General features: G+C 43.4%; 1 protein-coding gene across 1 annotated transcript; it reads left to right on the top strand.

Moving 5' to 3' along the window:
* The first annotated feature begins 69 nt into the window (after positions 1–69).
* Positions 70–19,422, top strand: ct027 (CT027 protein). The gene is given in 6 exon segments (NM_001140258.1): positions 70–172; positions 4,344–4,431; positions 4,854–4,990; positions 5,372–5,525; positions 17,379–17,504; positions 18,058–19,422. Coding segments are annotated over 5 exon segments (510 nt in total). The 5' UTR covers positions 70–172; positions 4,344–4,412; the 3' UTR covers positions 18,132–19,422.
* Positions 19,423–19,496: the final 74 nt, after the last annotated feature.

The following is a 19,496-nucleotide window of genomic DNA, read 5'->3' as shown; positions in this document are numbered from 1 at the left end:
ATGGCTGATATACACTGCGTCGGTCCGGAGGAGGAGAGCTGGAGAGGAGACTGAGCAGCGCCTCCGAGATAAGAGATCAGACAAACACAGCAAGCAGCATGCCGTTTGGGATGGTAACGCGTTCCGCTGTCAGATACCATCATCACTAAGCACTGAACAAATCTCCAAAGCGGTAAGTGTTTTCATAAACGCTTTCTTGCACCTGGGGGGAATCCAGTTCGCAGGTTCATATCGTTTTGACATCTAACTGGGCGTAGGCTAGGCTATCTGCCCATCTGCCCGTCTGTCCGTCTGTCTGTCTGTCTGTCTCTCTCGGGTTGAATATATTCGATTTGATTTATGCCACAATGACAATATAACGAATATGTTGTTGTTGGCTAAATATATTCGTTGCAGTTTTGCCCATCCGTTTAAACGACAGCAAATGCAACTCAGTGCCTATGTTCCAGTTTTGATGCGCACTCCATCCAATGGGCATGCAGTGTGTGTGATCGTCTTTCATGGACCTTGTAACATTAGAATTAAAACACACATTGAATAGGCTATATATTCAATAAACAACCCAAGCAGCCTAAGGAACACTTCATATTCGCAAGTATTTTGTAATTAGGCTAAAAAAGGGTCAAAAATGTCCCGGACGGCGCACGTATCGATGTCCCTCCCTGTTGATGCGGTGGTGGCGGCTCGGGGCTGGGTCGTTCCCAATGCTGCATTTGCATGTAGAACCGCGACAGTGTCAAATAAGGTAGAAGCCTACCAACCGCGATGCCTTTGCACCGTGCGTCCAGGTCCCTTTGATAACTGCAGTGGTGTAAAGTAACAAAGTAAAAAATACTTTGAAGTAGACTACTACTTAATTATTTTTTAGGGGATATCTGTACTTTACTTGAAGCCTACTACAGTGCATTCTGAAAGTTTTCAGACCCCTTGACTTTTTCCACAATTTGTTAGGTTACAGCCTTATTTTAAAATTGTTATTTTTCCTCATCAATCTACACATAATACTCCATAATGACAAAGAAAAAACTGTTTTGCAAAAAAATTTAACATTACATTTACATAAGTATTCAGACCCTTTACTCCGTACTTTGTTGAAGTACCTTTGGCAGTGATTACAGCCTTGAGTCTTCTTGGGTATGATGCTACCTAGCTTGGCACACCTGTATTTGGGGAGTTTCTCCCATTCTTCACTGGTGATCCTCTCAAGCTCTGTCAGGTTGGATGGGGAGTGTCGCTGCACAGCTATTTTCAGGTCTCTCCAGAGATGTTCGATCGGGTTCAAATCCGGGCTCTGGCTGGGCCACTCAAGGACATTCAGAGACTTGTCCAGAAGCCACTCCTGCGTTGTCTTGGCTGTGTGCTTAGGGTCGTTGTCCTATTGGAGGTCTGGGGTCTGGAGCAGGTTTTCATCAAGGATCTCTCTGTACTTTGGACAGTTCATCTTTCCCTCGATCATGACATCCCCACAGCATGATGCTGCCACCACTATGCTTCACCGTAGGAATGGTATTGGCCAGGTGATGAGCGGTGCCTAGTTTCTTCCAGACGTGACTTTTGGCATTCAGGCCAAAGAGTTCAATATTGGTTTCAACAGACCAGAGAATCTTGTTTCTCATGGTCTGAGAGTTCTTTAGATGCCTTTTGGAAAACTCCAAGTGGGCTGTCATGTGCCTTTTACTGAGGATTGGCTTCCGTCTGGCCACTCTACTATACATGCCTGATTGGTGCAGAGATGGTTGTCCTTCTGGAAGGTTCTCCCATCTCCAAAGAGGATCTCTGGAGCTTTGTCATAGTGACCATTGGGTTCTTGGTCACCTCCCTGACCAAGGCCCTTCTCCCTTGATTGCTCAGTTTGGCTTGGCGGCCAGCTCCAGGAAGAGTCTTGGTGGTTCCAAACTTTTTCCATTTATGATGGAGGCAACTGTTTTCTTGGGGACCATCAATGCTGCAGAATTTTTATTGTACCTTTCCCCAGATCTGTGCCTTGACACAATCCTGTCTCGGAGCTCTACAGACAATTCCTTCGACCTCATGGCTTGGTTTTTGCTCTGATGTGCACTGTCAACTGTGGGACCTTAAATAGACAGGTGTGTGCCTTTCTAAATCATGTCCAATCATTTGAATTTACCACAGGTGGACTCCAATCAAGTTGTAGAAACATCTTAAGGATGATCAATGAAAACAGGATGCACCTGTGCTCAATTTTTTGTCTCATAGCAAATGGTCTGAATACTTATGTAAATATTTTATCCTTTTTACTTTTAATACATATGAAAACATTTCTAAAAACCTGTTTTCACTTTGTCATTATCGGGTATTGTGTGTAGATTGTTAAAAAAATTAAAATAAAAAATAATATATATATATATAAAATATTGAATAATGCTGTAACGTAACAAAATGTGGAAAAAGTGAAGGGGTCTGAATACTTTCTGAATGCACTGTACTTTTTACTAGGCCTTATTTTCCCTGACACCAACAGTAGGCTAGGCTACTCGATAACATTCAAATGCTTAGAAGGACAGGGAAAAATGGTCCAATTCATACACTTATCAAGAGAACGTCCCTGGTCATCCATACTGCCTCTGATCTGGCAAACTCACTAAACACACATGCTTTGTTTGTAAATGATGTCTGAGTGTTTGTAAATGGTCTGGTGGTCAGTGTTGGAGTGTGCCCCTGGCTATCCATAAATAAAAAGGAAATTGTGCCGTCTGGTTTGCTTAATATAAGGAATTTGGAAGGATTTATAGCTTCTACTTTTGATACTTAAAGCTACAATATGTAACTTTTTGGGTGACCCCAACAAAAATGCACATTGAAATGTGAGTGATAGATCTATCGTTCTCATTGAAAGCAAGTCTAAGAAGTGTGTATCTATTCTATGTGCTCCATTTCTATGCTTCCCATTCTTAAGTCTTGTTTTTGCATCTTTTACTTTCCGTTTTCTACACAAGCTTCAACCAGCTTAAAATAAAATATTTTTGGTTATGGAAAATATATTTCACAGCAGTTTTCATGGTACAATGATTCTCTACTTGCTTGTTTTGCCACATAAACTAAAATTAGGCAACCAATTTTAGCAACCAGGAAATGGTGGAGTGATTTCTGCATTGTGCATCTTTAAGTATATTTAAAACCAGATAGTTTTAGATTTTTACTCAAGTAGTATTTTACTGGGTGACTTTCTCTTCCACTTCAGTCATTTTCTATTAGGGTCTTTTCTTTTACTCAAGGATGACAATTGGGTACTTTTTCCATCACTGGATAACTGTCGATGGTACGTTAAATCAGTTATACATAGAGGGGAATGAGTTTGAATGAGGAATGGAATGAGCTTCTCTCTGTTCTGTGTTCTATTTTCTCCCCATTCTAGTTTCAGGTTACATAACACTCAAGGCTATTCCCACTCCAGTGTTTCCGTATTAGGGAGGATTGTGTGAATTAGGCTAGGTACCCAACTCCCCATGGTAAAACTGTAAGAAATTACTCCTTCTAGTTTCTTCCTCTAATCCCACCAGCTAAGCTTTGGGGCTGAGTTAAGCTTCTTTAGTGAGCAGGTCAGTGAGTCGTTTAGCCGTGCCTTTGTCTGCAACACTGGACTGGACTCACAGCTGGGCGCTTCTAATGATATTGATAAAGCCGCAGTAGGATTAAATTAAAGGTCAAAGGTCATTATGGACATGCATAACAGATGGCACCCTATTCCCCTATGGGACCTTGTTAAAACAAATGCACTAGGGTGCCATTTGGAACTTGGTCTAGGGCTCTATCCAGCGGATTGATACGCTACAGTACCAGAGTACTTTTGGGTAGAAGTTGCCACCTGGCACAGGGCTAAAGAAAATAAACCACTTTACCATTATGACTTTGCCAGTGACACTTTAGTTTTTTAGACTTTTACGTTAAGATATCATAGAATTATTGCCAAACACCTTGAGACAAGCAACCTCATATGTGAGTGCTTTTCCTATTTTGATTCACAGGTCTAGGATCAGCCATCGCTTATACCCAAATCATGACCGTAATTAGAGGGGAAAGTGTTTAACTGACCTTAGATTAGTGTCTAGGCCTACGGGCTACTCTGTCCTACTTCTAGTTCTAAGAGGGTGTTGAGTCTGAGGGAACTTTTGGCAGAACATGACAGAAGCCAGAAGAAACTGTTGTTGAGGAGCTGTCACCTTTACAAAGAAATTGTGACTTGGTTTCTCTTTCTCTCCCTTTCTCACCTCACTCTTCCCCTCTCTCATTCCTCATCTCGCTCCCCCTTTCTCTCTCTCCATCTCTCTTGTTCTTCCTCTCGCTCTATCTCGTTACATTGTTCCTTGTCATGTTCTCTGAAGGAGGGTAATGATGACATCACAAATTCAGACTGATACAGTGTGATCCATCATTCCTGGCCTGACGTTGACATGGCAACAGGCAGGAAGGGTGAGTCCTTGACTTCTATGTGTGTGTGTTTGTGTGTCTGTTTCTGTCTGTCTGTCTGTCTGTCTGTCTGTCTGTCCGTCTGCCCCTCTGTCTGTGTGAATGCAACTGATATCGCCCAAACTTTAATTAATTAATCTGCCAGCGATTGTCTCTAAGTGCATGGATTTTCAATTCCCTTCCCGCTGATTGTAAAGCCCTAATGCCATGTCAGACCACAGTTATACTGATGGACCAAAACACTAACTCTCTCCCTCGCTCTCTCCCTCTCTGTCTCTCTCTCTCATAAAAGCGCAATAAAAACTTGCAGTCGTATACAGCTGCTTAGCCATGCATGAATTATATGTGTGTGCGTGTGTACAGTATGTGCCTGTGTGTGTATTTCTGTCCCTGACCGAGTCACGCTCTTACTGCCTCTTCCCCAGGGTCGACCTCGAAGGGAGGAAGCGTGCGTTTCCCTGACTACGAGGATGCCATGGGCTCCCCTGTTCACCGTGAGGACAAAGCCAAGGATTCGGCCATCCCTGCTCTCCCAGAGCCTGATGGGAACTTCCTGGTTAAGGTGGGCGGGGATTGGAATACAAATGCTCGAATTGCTTGTGCCAAGTTCAGTAGGCAAACATTGCTGAACATTTCAGATTGAAATGTTATGAATAGAGCAGACATGATTCCTCATTCTACAGGTCATAGAGCCATGTTTGTACTTCATGACATATTTATACAACGTTATGACCTGCTGAATGCACCCCTGATGGGTACCTACATAAGAACTACTTAACGCATTTCATAAGAAGTGTGTGAGTATTTAATAAATGTTTATGTAATTTGTACTGTGTTCTCTCTCTCACTCCTTCTCACTCTTTTTCACTCACTCTCACTCACTCTCTCTTACTCTCTCTCACTCTCTCTCTCTCACTCTCTCTCTCTCTCTCTCTCTGTCCAGGTAGGGTTCCTGAGGAGTCTGCATCGTTATGAGATAGTCTTCACCCTCCCAGAGGTGCCTGTGCTGGGGAAAGATGTGTCTTCCCTCCCTTCCTCCTCATCACCGACGCCCAGACCCCTCCTCAAAGTCAACCGTGTCACACCCACACCAGAGGGTACGTGGGAGACCAGGCCCGTATTCATTAGGGCATGCCAAAGAAAACGTTAAACCATTTTGCAATGGAAAATGAAAATGAGTGTTTGTTATTGGAGTCCAGGTAGTCCCTTCCTGTTTCAGTCAGTTTTTATACTGTTCGAAGCCTATTGAATGCGACCCAGGATAGAAACTGAGATGATTGCTTCTGTGTTCCTTGTACAGGATCTAAATCGTCCAAATGGATATGAATTAAAATGGATACTGGTAAAGGTGGGTGCAGTGTAGACCTGAAAGTGGCAGAAAATCATTAACAAGGCATATCTAATCTCCCATGTCTCTGCCAACAAACATATTAGCACCATAACAAGACACTGTTTCTGTCATTACTGTAACCTACTATTACAGTAACCGGATTTATGTCATTACTGTAACCTACTATTACAGTAACCGGTATGTTATCAAATCTGTGAAACTTGAACGTCTGTCTGGATCACTGGCGAAGGTCTCCCTCCTTCTTCTACCTTTTCTCCCACTCCACTCTCCCCCTCCATCCTCTGTCCCCAATGAATACTTGTCTGGCGGAAAGGCAACAATTTCCCTACCTCGTCCCCTTTTATCACCTATTTTCCGTTCTTTGGATCCGCTCTCCATCCACTGTTCCCCACCAATGCAATCCTACCCATGGAGGTTGAGGCTTTGATCGGAATTACCAGAGGAATATAACCACCACCAGACAGTTATTACCAGAGGAATATAACCACCACCAGACATTCATTACCAGAGGAATAAAACCACCACCAGACAGTCATTACCAGAGGAATATAACCACCACCAGACAGTTATTACCAGAGGAATATAACCACCACCAGATATTCATCACCAGATGAATATAACCACCACCAGACAGTCATTACCAGAGTAATAACCACCACCAGACATTCATTACCAAAGGAATAACCACCACTAGACAGTCATTACCAGAGGAATATAACCACCACCACCAGACAGTCATTATCAGAGGAATATAACCACCACCAGACAGTGATTACCAAAAGAATATAACCACCACCAGACAGTTATTACCAAAGGAATATAACCACCACCAGACAGTCATTACCAAAGGAATATAACCACCACCAGACAGTTATTACCAGAGGAATATAACCACCACCAGACCGTCATTACCAGAGTAATAACCACCACCAGACATACATTACCAAAGGAATGACCACCACTAGACAGTCATTACCAAAGGAATAACCACCACTAGACAGTCATTACCAGAGGAATATAACCACCACCACCAGACAGTCATTACAAGAGGAATATAACCACCACCAGACAGTCATTACCAAAGGAATATAACCACCACCAGACAGTTATTACCAGAGGAATATAACCACCAACAGACAGTCATTACCAGAAGAACATAACCACCAGCAGACATTCATTACCAGAGGAATATAACCACCACCAGACAGTTATTACCAGAGGAATATAACCACCACCAGACAGTCATTACCAAAGGAATAACCACAACTAGACAGTCATTACCAGAGGAATATAACCACCACCACCAGACAGTCATTACCAGAGGAATAGAACCACCACCAGACAGTTATTACCAGAGGAATATAACCACCAACAGACAGTTATTACCAGAGGAATATAACCACCACCAGACCGTCATTACCAGAGTAATAACCACCACCAGACAGTCATTACCAAAGGAATAACCACCACTAGACAGTCATTACCAATGGAATAACCACCACTAGACAGTCATTACCAAAGGAATATAACCACCACCACCAGACAGTCATTACCAGAGGAATATAACCACCACCAGACAGTCATTACCAAAGGAATAACCACCACTAGACAGTCATTACCAAAGGAATAACCACCAACAGACAGTCATTACCAAAGGAATATAACCACCACCAAACAGTTATTACCATAGGAATATAACCACCAGCAGACATTCATTACCAGAGGAATATAACCACCACCAGACAGTTATTACCAGAGGAATATAACCACCACCAGACAGTCATTACCAAAGGAATATAACCACCACCAGACAGTCATTACCAGAGTAATAACAACCACCAGACAGTCATTACCAGAGGAATATAACCACCACCACCAGACAGTCATTGCCAGAGGAATATAACCACCACCAGACATTCATCACCAGAGGAATATAACCACCAACACCAGACAGTTATTACCAGAGGAATATAACCACCACCACCAGACAGTTATTACCAGAGGAATATAACCACCAACACCAGACAGTTATTACCAGAGGAATATAACCACCACCACCAGACAGTCATTACCAGAGGAATATAAGCACCACCAGACAGTCATTACCAGAAAAATACAACCACCACCAGACAGTCATTACCAGAGGAATATAACCACCACCAGACAGTTATTACGAGAGGAATATAACCACCACCAGACAGTCATTACCAAAGGAATAACCATCACTAGACAGTCATTACCAAAGGAATAACCACCACCAGACAGTCATTACCAAAGGAATATAACCACCACCAGGCAGATATTACCAGAGGAATATAACCACCACCAAACAGTTATTACCAGAGGAATATAACCACCACCAGACAGTCATTACCAGAGGAATATAACCACCACCAGACATTCATTACCAGAGGAATATAACCACCACCAGACAGTTATTACCAGAGGAATATAACCACCACCAGACAGTCATTACCAGAGGAATATAACCACCACCAGACAGTCATTACCAGAGTAATAACCACCACCAGACAGTCATTACCAGAGGAATGTAACCTCCACCACCAGACAGTCATTACCAGAGGAATATAACCCCCAACAGACAGTCATTACCAGAGGAATATAACCACCAACACCAGACAGTCATTACCAGAGGAATATAACCACCACGAGACAGTCATTACCAGAAAAATACAACCACCACCAGACAGTTATTACCAGAGGAATATAACCACCACCAGACAGTTATTACCAGAGGAATATAACCACCACCACCAGACAGTCATTACCAGAGGAATATAACCACCACAAGACAGTCATTACCAGAAAAATACAACCACCACCAGACAGTCATTACCAAAGGAATAACCACCACTAGACAGTCATTACCAAAGCTATATAACCACAACCAGACAGTTATTACCAGAGGAATATATCCACCACCAGACAGTTATTACCAGTGGAATAAACCACCACCAGACATTCATTACCAGAGGAATATAACCACCACTAGACAGTTAATACCAGAGGAATATAACCACCAGCAGACAGTCATTACCAGAGGAATACAACCACCACCAGACCGTCATTACCAAAGTAATAACCACCACCAGACAGTCATTACCAGAGGAATATAACCACCACCAGACAGTCATTACCAGTGGAATATAACCACCAACACCAGACAGTTATTACCAGAGGAATATAACCACCACCAGACTGTTATTACCAGAGGAATATAACCACCAACAGACAGTCATTACCAAAGGAATATAACCACCACCAGACAGTTATTACCAGAGGAATATAACCACCAACAGACAGTCATTACCAGAAGAACATAACCACCACCAGACATTCATTACCAGAGGAATATAACCACCACCAGACAGTTATTACCAGAGGAATATAACCACCACCAGACAGTCATTACCAAAGGAATAACCACAACTAGACAGTCATTACCAGAGGAATATAACCACCACCACCAGACAGTCATTACCAGAGGAATAGAACCACCAACAGACAGTTATTACCAGAGGAATATAACCACCACCAGATAGTCATGACCAGAGGAATACAACCACCACCAGACCGTCATTACCAGAGTAATAACCACCACCAGACAGTCATTACCAAAGGAATAACCACCACTAGACAGTCATTACCAATGGAATAACCACCACTAGACAGTCATTACCAAAGGAATATAACCACCACCACCAGACAGTCATTACCAGAGGAATATAACCACCACCAGACAGTCATTACCAAAGGAATAACCACCACTAGACAATCATTACCAAAGGAATAACCACCACCAGACAGTCATTACCAAAGGAATATAACCACCAAACAGTTATTACCAGAGGAATATAACCACCAGCAGACATTCATTACCAGAGGAATATAACCACCACCAGACAGTCATTACCAGAGGAATATAACCACCACCAGACAGTCATTACCAGAGTAATAACCACCACCAGACAGTCATTACCACAGGAATATAACCACCACCACCAGACAGTCATTGCCAGAGGAATATAAATACCAACAGACAGTCATTACCAGAGGAATATAACCACCAACACCAGACAGTTAATACCAGAGGAATATAACCACCACCACCAGACAGTCATTACCAGAGGAATATAACCACCACCAGACATTCATCACCAGAGGAATATAACCACCACCAGACAGTCATTATCAGAGTAATAACCACCACCAGACATTCATTACCAAAGGAATAACCACCACTAGACAGTCATTACCAGAGGAATATATCCACCACCACCAGACAGTCATTACCAGAAAAATACAACCACCACCAGACAGTCATTACCAGAGGAATATAACCAACACCAGACAGTGATTACCAAAAGAATATAACCACCACCAGACAGTTATTACCAGACGAATATAACCACCACCAGTCAGTCATTACCAAAGGAATATAACCACCACCAGACATTTATTACCAGAGGAATATAACCACCACCAGACAGTCATTACCAAAGGAATAACCACAACTAGACAGTCATTACCAGAGGAATATAACCACCACCAGACAGTCATTACCAAAGGAATAACCACCACTAGACAGTCATTACCAAAGGAATAACCACCACCAGACAGTCATTACCAAAGGAATATAACCACCACCAAACAGTTATTACCAGAGGAATATAACCACCACCAGACAGTTATTACCAGAGGAATATAACCACCACCAGACAGTCATTACCAGAGGAATATAACCACCACCAGACAGTCATTACCAGAGTAATAACCACCACCAGACAGTCATTACCAGAGGAATATAACCACCACCACCAGACAGTCATTGCCAGAGGAATATAACTACCAACAGACAGTCATTACCAGAGGAATATAACCACCACCACCAGACAGTCATTACCAGAGGAATATAACCACCACCAGACAGTCATTACCAGAAAAATACAACCACCACCAGACAGTCATTACCAGAGGAATATAACCACCACCAGACAGTTATTACCAGAGGAATATAACCACCACCAGACAGTCATTACCAAAGGAATATAACCACCACCAGACAGATATTACCAGAGGAATATAACCACCACCAAACAGTTATTACCAGAGGAATATAACCACCACCAGACAGTCATTACCAGAGGAATATAACCACCATCAGACATTCATTACCAGAGGAATATAACCACCACCAGACAGTTATTACCAGAGGAATATAACCACCACCAGACAGTCATTACCAGAGGAATATAACCACCACCAGACAGTCATTACCAGAGTAATAACCACCACCAGACAGTCATTACCAGAGGAATATAACCACCACCACCAGACAGTCATTGCCAGAGGAATATAACTACCAACAGACAGTCATTACCAGAGGAATATAACCACCACCACCAGACAGTCATTACCAGAGGAATATAACCACCACCAGACAGTCATTACCAGAAAAATACAACCACCACCAGACAGTCATTACCAGAGGAATATAACCACCACCAGACAGTTATTACCAGAGGAATATAACCACCACCAGACAGTCATTACCAAAGGGATATAACCACCACCAGACAGATATTACCAGAGGAATATAACCACCACCAAACAGTTATTACCAGAGGAATATAACCACCACCAGACAGTCATTACCAGAGGAATATAACCACCACCAGACATTCATTACCAGAGGAATATAACCACCACCAGACAGTTATTACCAGAGGAATATAACCACCACCAGACAGTCATTACCAGAGGAATATAACCACCACCAGACAGTCATTACCAGAGTAATAACCACCACCAGACAGTTATTACCAGTGGAATATAACCACCACCAGACAGTCATTACCAGAGAAATATAACCACCACCAGACAGTCATTACCAGAGTAATAACCACCACCAGACAGTCATTACCAGAGGAATATAACCACCAACAGACAGTCATTACCAGAGGAATATAACCACCAACACCAGACAGTTATTACCAGAGGAATATAACCACCACCACCAGACAGTCATTACCAGAGGAATATAACCACCACCAGACAGTCATTACCAAAGGAATAACCACAACTAGACAGTCATTACCAGAGGAATATAACCACCACCAGACAGTCATTACCAAAGGAATAACCACCACTAGACAGTCATTACCAAAGGAATAACCACCACCAGACAGTCATTACCAAAGGAATATAACCACCACCAAACAGTTATTACCAGAGGAATATAACCACCACCAGACAGTTATTACCAGAGGAATATAACCACCACCAGACAGTCATTACCAGAGGAATATAACCACCACCAGACAGTCATTACCAGAGTAATAACCACCACCAGACAGTCATTACCAGAGGAATATAACCACCACCACCAGACAGTCATTGCCAGAGGAATATAACTACCAACAGACAGTCATTACCAGAGGAATATAACCACCACCACCAGACAGTCATTACCAGAGGAATATAACCACCACCAGACAGTCATTACCAGAAAAATACAACCACCACCAGACAGTCATTACCAGAGGAATATAACCACCACCAGACAGTTATTACCAGAGGAATATAACCACCACCAGACAGTCATTACCAAAGGAATATAACCACCACCAGACAGATATTACCAGAGGAATATAACCACCACCAAACAGTTATTACCAGAGGAATATAACCACCACCAGACAGTCATTACCAGAGGAATATAACCACCATCAGACATTCATTACCAGAGGAATATAACCACCACCAGACAGTTATTACCAGAGGAATATAACCACCACCAGACAGTCATTACCAGAGGAATATAACCACCACCAGACAGTCATTACCAGAGTAATAACCACCACCAGACAGTCATTACCAGAGGAATATAACCACCACCACCAGACAGTCATTGCCAGAGGAATATAACTACCAACAGACAGTCATTACCAGAGGAATATAACCACCACCACCAGACAGTCATTACCAGAGGAATATAACCACCACCAGACAGTCATTACCAGAAAAATACAACCACCACCAGACAGTCATTACCAGAGGAATATAACCACCACCAGACAGTTATTACCAGAGGAATATAACCACCACCAGACAGTCATTACCAAAGGGATATAACCACCACCAGACAGATATTACCAGAGGAATATAACCACCACCAAACAGTTATTACCAGAGGAATATAACCACCACCAGACAGTCATTACCAGAGGAATATAACCACCACCAGACATTCATTACCAGAGGAATATAACCACCACCAGACAGTTATTACCAGAGGAATATAACCACCACCAGACAGTCATTACCAGAGGAATATAACCACCACCAGACAGTCATTACCAGAGTAATAACCACCACCAGACAGTTATTACCAGTGGAATATAACCACCACCAGACAGTCATTACCAGAGAAATATAACCACCACCAGACAGTCATTACCAGAGTAATAACCACCACCAGACAGTCATTACCAGAGGAATATAACCACCAACAGACAGTCATTACCAGAGGAATATAACCACCAACACCAGACAGTTATTACCAGAGGAATATAACCACCACCACCAGACAGTCATTACCAGAGGAATATAACCACCACGAGACAGTCATTACCAGAAAAATACAACCACCACCAGACAGTTATTACCAGAGGAATATAACCACCACCAGACAGTTATTACCAGAGGAATATAACCACCACCACCAGACAGTCATTACCAGAGGAATATAACCACCACGAGACAGTCATTACCAGAAAATACAACCACCACCAGACAGTCATTACCAAAGGAATAACCACCACTAGACAGTCATTACCAAAGCTATATAACCACCACCAGACAGTTATTACCAGAGGAATATATCCACCACCAGACAGTTATTACCAGAGGAATATAACCACCACCAGACAGTCATTACCAGAGGAATACAACCACCACCAGACCGTCATTACCAAAGTAATAACCACCACCAGACAGTCATTACCAGAGGAATATAACCACCAACACCAGACAGTTATTACCAGAGGAATATAACCACCACCAGACTGTTATTACCAGAGGAATATAACCACCACCAGACAGTCATTACCAGAGGAAAGTAACCACTATCAGACAGTCATTACCAGAGGAATATAACCACCACCAGACAGTCATTACCAGAGGAATATAACCACCACCAGACAGTTATTACCAGAGGAATATAACCACCACCAGACAGTAATTACCAAAGGAATATAACCACCACCAGACAGATATTACCAGAGGAATATAACCACCACCAAACAGTTATTACCAGAGGAATATAACCACCACCAGACAGTCATTACCAGAGGAATATAACCACCACCAGACATTCATTACCAGAGGAATATAACCACCACCAGACAGTTATTACCAGAGGAATATAACCACCACCAGACAGTCATTACCAGAGGAATATAACCACCACCAGACAGTCATTACCAGAGTAATAACCACCACCAGACAGTCATTACCAGAGGAATATAACCACCACCACCAGACAGTCATTGCCAGAGGAATATAACTACCAACAGACAGTCATTACCAGAGGAATATAACCACCACCACCAGACAGTCATTACCAGAGGAATATAACCACCACCAGACAGTCATTACCAGAAAAATACAACCACCACCAGACAGTCATTGCCAGAGGAATATAACTACCAACAGACAGTCATTACCAGAGGAATATAACCACCACCACCAGACAGTCATTACCAGAAAAATACAACCACCACCAGACAGTCATTACCAGAGGAATATAACCACCACCAGACAGTTATTACCAGAGGAATATAACCACCACCAGACAGTCATTACCAAAGGAATATAACCACCACCAGACAGATATTACCAGAGGAATATAACCACCACCAAACAGTTATTACCAGAGGAATATAACCACCACCAGACAGTCATTACCAGAGGAATATAACCACCACCAGACATTCATTACCAGAGGAATATAACCACCACCAGACAGTTATTACCAGAGGAATATAACCACCACCAGACAGTCATTACCAGAGGAATATAACCACCACCAGACAGTCATTACCAGAGTAATAACCACCACCAGACAGTTATTACCAGTGGAATATAACCACCACCAGACAGTCATTACCAGAGAAATATAACCACCACCAGACAGTCATTACCAGAGTAATAACCACCACCAGACAGTCATTACCAGAGGAATATAACCACCAACAGACAGTCATTACCAGAGGAATATAACCACCAACACCAGACAGTTATTACCAGAGGAATATAACCACCACCACCAGACAGTCATTACCAGAGGAATATAACCACCACGAGACAGTCATTACCAGAAAAATACAACCACCACCAGACAGTTATTACCAGAGGAATATAACCACCACCAGACAGTTATTACCAGAGGAATATAACCACCACCACCAGACAGTCATTAGCAGAAAATACAACCACCACCAGACAGTCATTACCAAAGGAATAACCACCACTAGACAGTCATTACCAAAGCTATATAACCACCACCAGACAGTTATTACCAGAGGAATATATCCACCACCAGACAGTTATTACCAGAGGAATATAACCACCACCAGACAGTCATTACCAGAGGAATACAACCACCACCAGACCATCATTACCAAAGTAATAACCACCACCAGACAGTCATTACCAGAGGAATATAACCACCACCAGACTGTTATTACCAGAGGAATATAACCACCACCAGACAGTCATTACCAGAGGAAAGTAACCACTATCAGACAGTCATTACCAGAGGAATATAACCACCAACACCAGACAGTTATTACCAGAGGAATATAACCACCACCAGACAGTCATTACCAGAGGAATATAACCACCACCAGACAGTTATTACCAGAGGAATATAACCACTATCAGACAGTCATTACCAGAGGGGAACAAAGACCAAAGAGATCAATCCATCAGCTCCCATTTCAGCCCTGAATCGATTCAGAGAGAGGAGACCAGAAGAAGAGATGCTTTTGCATTGCCCCCGCCCCCCCCTCTTTTACACCGCTGCTATTCTCTGTTGTTATCATCTATGTATAGTCACTTTAATAATTCTACCTACATGTACATATTACCTCAATTACCTTGACTAACCGGTGCTCCCGCACATTGACTCTGTACCGGTACCCGCCTGTATATAGTCTCACTATTGTTATTTTACTGCTGCTCTTTAATTACTTGTTACTTTTATTTCTTATTCTTATTCCAACTGCATTGTTATTTATGGGCTTGTAAGTAAGCATTTCACTGTAAGGTCTACACCTGTTGTATTCGACGCATGTGACCAATAAAATTTGATTTGATTCCCTGGCTTCGTCCCAAATGTTCCCCTGCACCCTATTCCTTATACAGTGCACTGCTTTCGACCAGGGCCCATACGGCGGGCCCATAGACCTCTGGTCAAAGGTAGAACACAATGTAGAGAATAGGGCGCCATTTGAATTTTAGGGGGAAAGAATCTGAGCTCCCCTCTGGGCTTTCAGAGTGGCTTCCTGTAAGAAAACCCTGGGTTGTGTCCCGGATAGCAGCCTACTCTATTAACTTGAAACATTAAATGTTCCCTATAGGCCCTGATCAAATTAGTGTACTGTCTAGGGAATATGGTGGCATTTCGGACACAGATTTTATGGTATGTGGGCAAGCTATGGCAAATTACATTGAAGTAAATACTGGCTATAAATACTCAATAGACTACTGTCTCTCAGTCTAACGTTACTTCTGTCTGTCTGACACCTTTTTGTCTCTGTCTTCATGTCACTCTTTCCCCGACCATTCCTGTCCTTTTATTATTGACTGTCTCCATCTTTCTCTACTTTTTTATGTCTTTCTTTCTTTCTCTCCCTTTCTTTTTCTACCTCTCTGTCTCCCTCCCTCTCTCCATCCATTCCGTCTCTCTCCCTCTCTCCATCCATTCCGTCTCCCTCCCTCTCTCCATCCATTCCCTATCTCTCTCCCTCTCTCCATCCATTCCGTCTCTCTCTCTCTCTCCATCCATTCCCTGTCTCTCTCCCTCTCTCCATACATTCCCTGTCTCTCTCCCTCTCTCCATCCATTCCCTGTCTCTCTCCCTCTCTCCATCCATTCCCTATCTCTCTCCCTCTCTCCATCCATTCCCTATTTCCCTCCCTCTCTCCATCCATTCCCTATCTCTCTCCCTCTCTCCATACATTCCCTGTCTCTCTCCCTCTCTCCATCCATTCCCTATTTCCCTCCCTCTCTCCATCCATTCCCTATTTCCCTCCCTCTCTCCATCCATTCCCTGTCTCTCTCCCTCTCTCCATCCATTCCCTGTCTCTCTCCCTCTCTCCATCCATTCCCTATCTCTCTCCCTCTCTCCATCCATTCCCTATTTCCCTCCCTCTCTCCATCCATTCCCTATCTCTCTCCCTCTCTCCATCCATTCCCTATCTCTCTCCCTCTCTCCATCCGTTCCTTGTCTATCTTGGTCCATCTGCCATCTCCTGCTATCCTGCTCCCTCCCTTCCTCCCTCCCACTCTCAAGGTGGGGTGAAGGTGACGTGTGAGTACACCACCCACCAGGAGGGGGTGCTGCAGGAGGAGCTGACGCTGGTCAGCCGGGGGAAGAGGGACCAACGTCTGCAGGTCAGACTACAGGCCCGGGTCATGGGTGAGTTACTCCTGTGTGCCTGCTCATGTATGGACATAGTCATACACACAGAAACACACACAGTGACACACATACTGATTATCTGGGCAGTAACCCTGTGTTAATAGAGAAATATCTGCAGTTAGTTACCACTTACTTATGGTATTTACAGTAAGACATCCTGCGGAGTTAAATGCTATTATGCAACAGATGTGCTATGGCCTGTCAGTGTTAAAGGGTGGACAGCACCCTCTGGTGGACTAAGAGGTCTCTGCAACTTCCTCTACATCACACAGTCAATATGATCCTTTTACTCAGCAAAATAACAGTCACTCTTCTGCTCTCTTTCTCAATCTCCCTCCCTCCCTCCCTCTTTCTCTCTCTCTCCCTATCTCTTCCCCACCAACCCAATCTACCCCACCCTCTCCCTCCTTCCCTCTCTCTTTTCCCTCACTCTCCCTTTCTCTCACACCCCTCCCCACCCTCTCCCTCCTTCCCTCTCTCTTTTCCCTCACTCTCCCTTTCTCTCACATCCCTCCCCACTCTCTCCCTCCCCCTCTCTCTCTCTCTGTAGATCGTCATCATGGTACTCCTATGCTGCTGGAGGGGGTGCGGTGTCTTGGGGCGGAGAAAGAAAAAAGGAAATGAGCCGTCCGTCCCTTTATATCTTCCCCCTCCTGTAGAGACCAGCCATCGTCCGTCCCTTTATTTCTTCTCCACCCCCTCCTGTAGAGACCAGCCATCGTCCGTCCCTTTATATCTTCTCCACCCCCTCCTGTAGAGACCAGCCATCGTCCGTCCCTTTATATCTTCTCCACCCCCTCCTGTAGAGACCAGCCATCGTCCGTCCCTTTATGTCTTCCCCACCCCCTCCTGTAGAGACCAGCCATCGTCCGTCCCTTTATTTCTTCCCCACCCGCTCCTGTAGAGACCAGCCATCGTCCGTCCCTTTATATCTTCCCACCCCCTCCTGTAGAAACCAGCTGTCGTAGTGGATCAAAACTAGCACTTACCTGCACTTAGCCGCACACATGCATGCACCCGTAGTGGCACACACACACACACACCTGAGGAAGCTGATGGGAGGTGCTATAGGGATGGCTTATTGTAAAGACTGGAATGGAGCATGTGGAACGGTATCAAACATATAGAAACCACGTTTGACTCCGTTCCATGAATTCCATTCCAGCCATTACAATGAGCCCATCCTCCTATAGCTCCTCACACCAGCCTCTCTGACACACACACACACACAAATAAACACTCACAGATTTTTTGGTGATTAGCCCTGTAATGAAGACCAAGGTGTCCATGATTACTTAAAGTTCCACAAATCTTTAATGACAAATTCCTCAGTGAGGGAGACAATGTGTTTATATAACCAGGCACTGCAGCTCTTCGCTTCTCGTCCCTTCTGTCGTTCTGCAACAAGAGCCAAGCGTTAACTTGCCTTAAACGATAAGAAATATGATTTAACATTTTAATTTTGCACGTCAATATAACCTGTCATTGCGTTGTGATTTACACTGAGTGGACACAACAGTAAGAGCACCTTCCTAATATTGAGTTGCACCCCCCATTCACCCTCTGAATGGCACACATACACAATCCATGTCTCAATCCTCTCAAAGCTTAAAAATCCTTCTTTAGCCTGTCTACTCCCCTTCATCTACACCGATTTGAAGTGGATTTAACAGGTGACATCAATAAGGGATCATAGATTTCACTTGGATTCACCTGGTCAGTCTGTCATGGAAAGAGCAAGTGTTCCTAATGTGTTGTCCACTCGTTGTACAGTATGTGTTCTGTGTGAGCGCCACCTTTCACCAACTATGTAAGAGTATGCCTTTTAGTCTATGTGTCCTGCAAAACTGTCTCTGTTCTGTACTAGATTCTCCTATATCTCTATCAGTAAATAAAATATCATGTCAACTGTTAACCTGTAGATGTACACTATTGTTTTCCAGTGTCCTACAGTTCATTGTGTCCTACAGGATCCATATTATTTTCTTT

This window comes from Salmo salar, chromosome 08, assembly GCF_965601325.2.
Source record: "Salmo salar chromosome 08, fSalSal1, whole genome shotgun sequence".
NCBI classification, from domain to species: Eukaryota; Metazoa; Chordata; class Actinopteri; order Salmoniformes; family Salmonidae; genus Salmo; species Salmo salar.
Note: the sequence above shows the minus strand (reverse complement) of the source record. Positions and strands in the feature narration are given on the sequence as shown.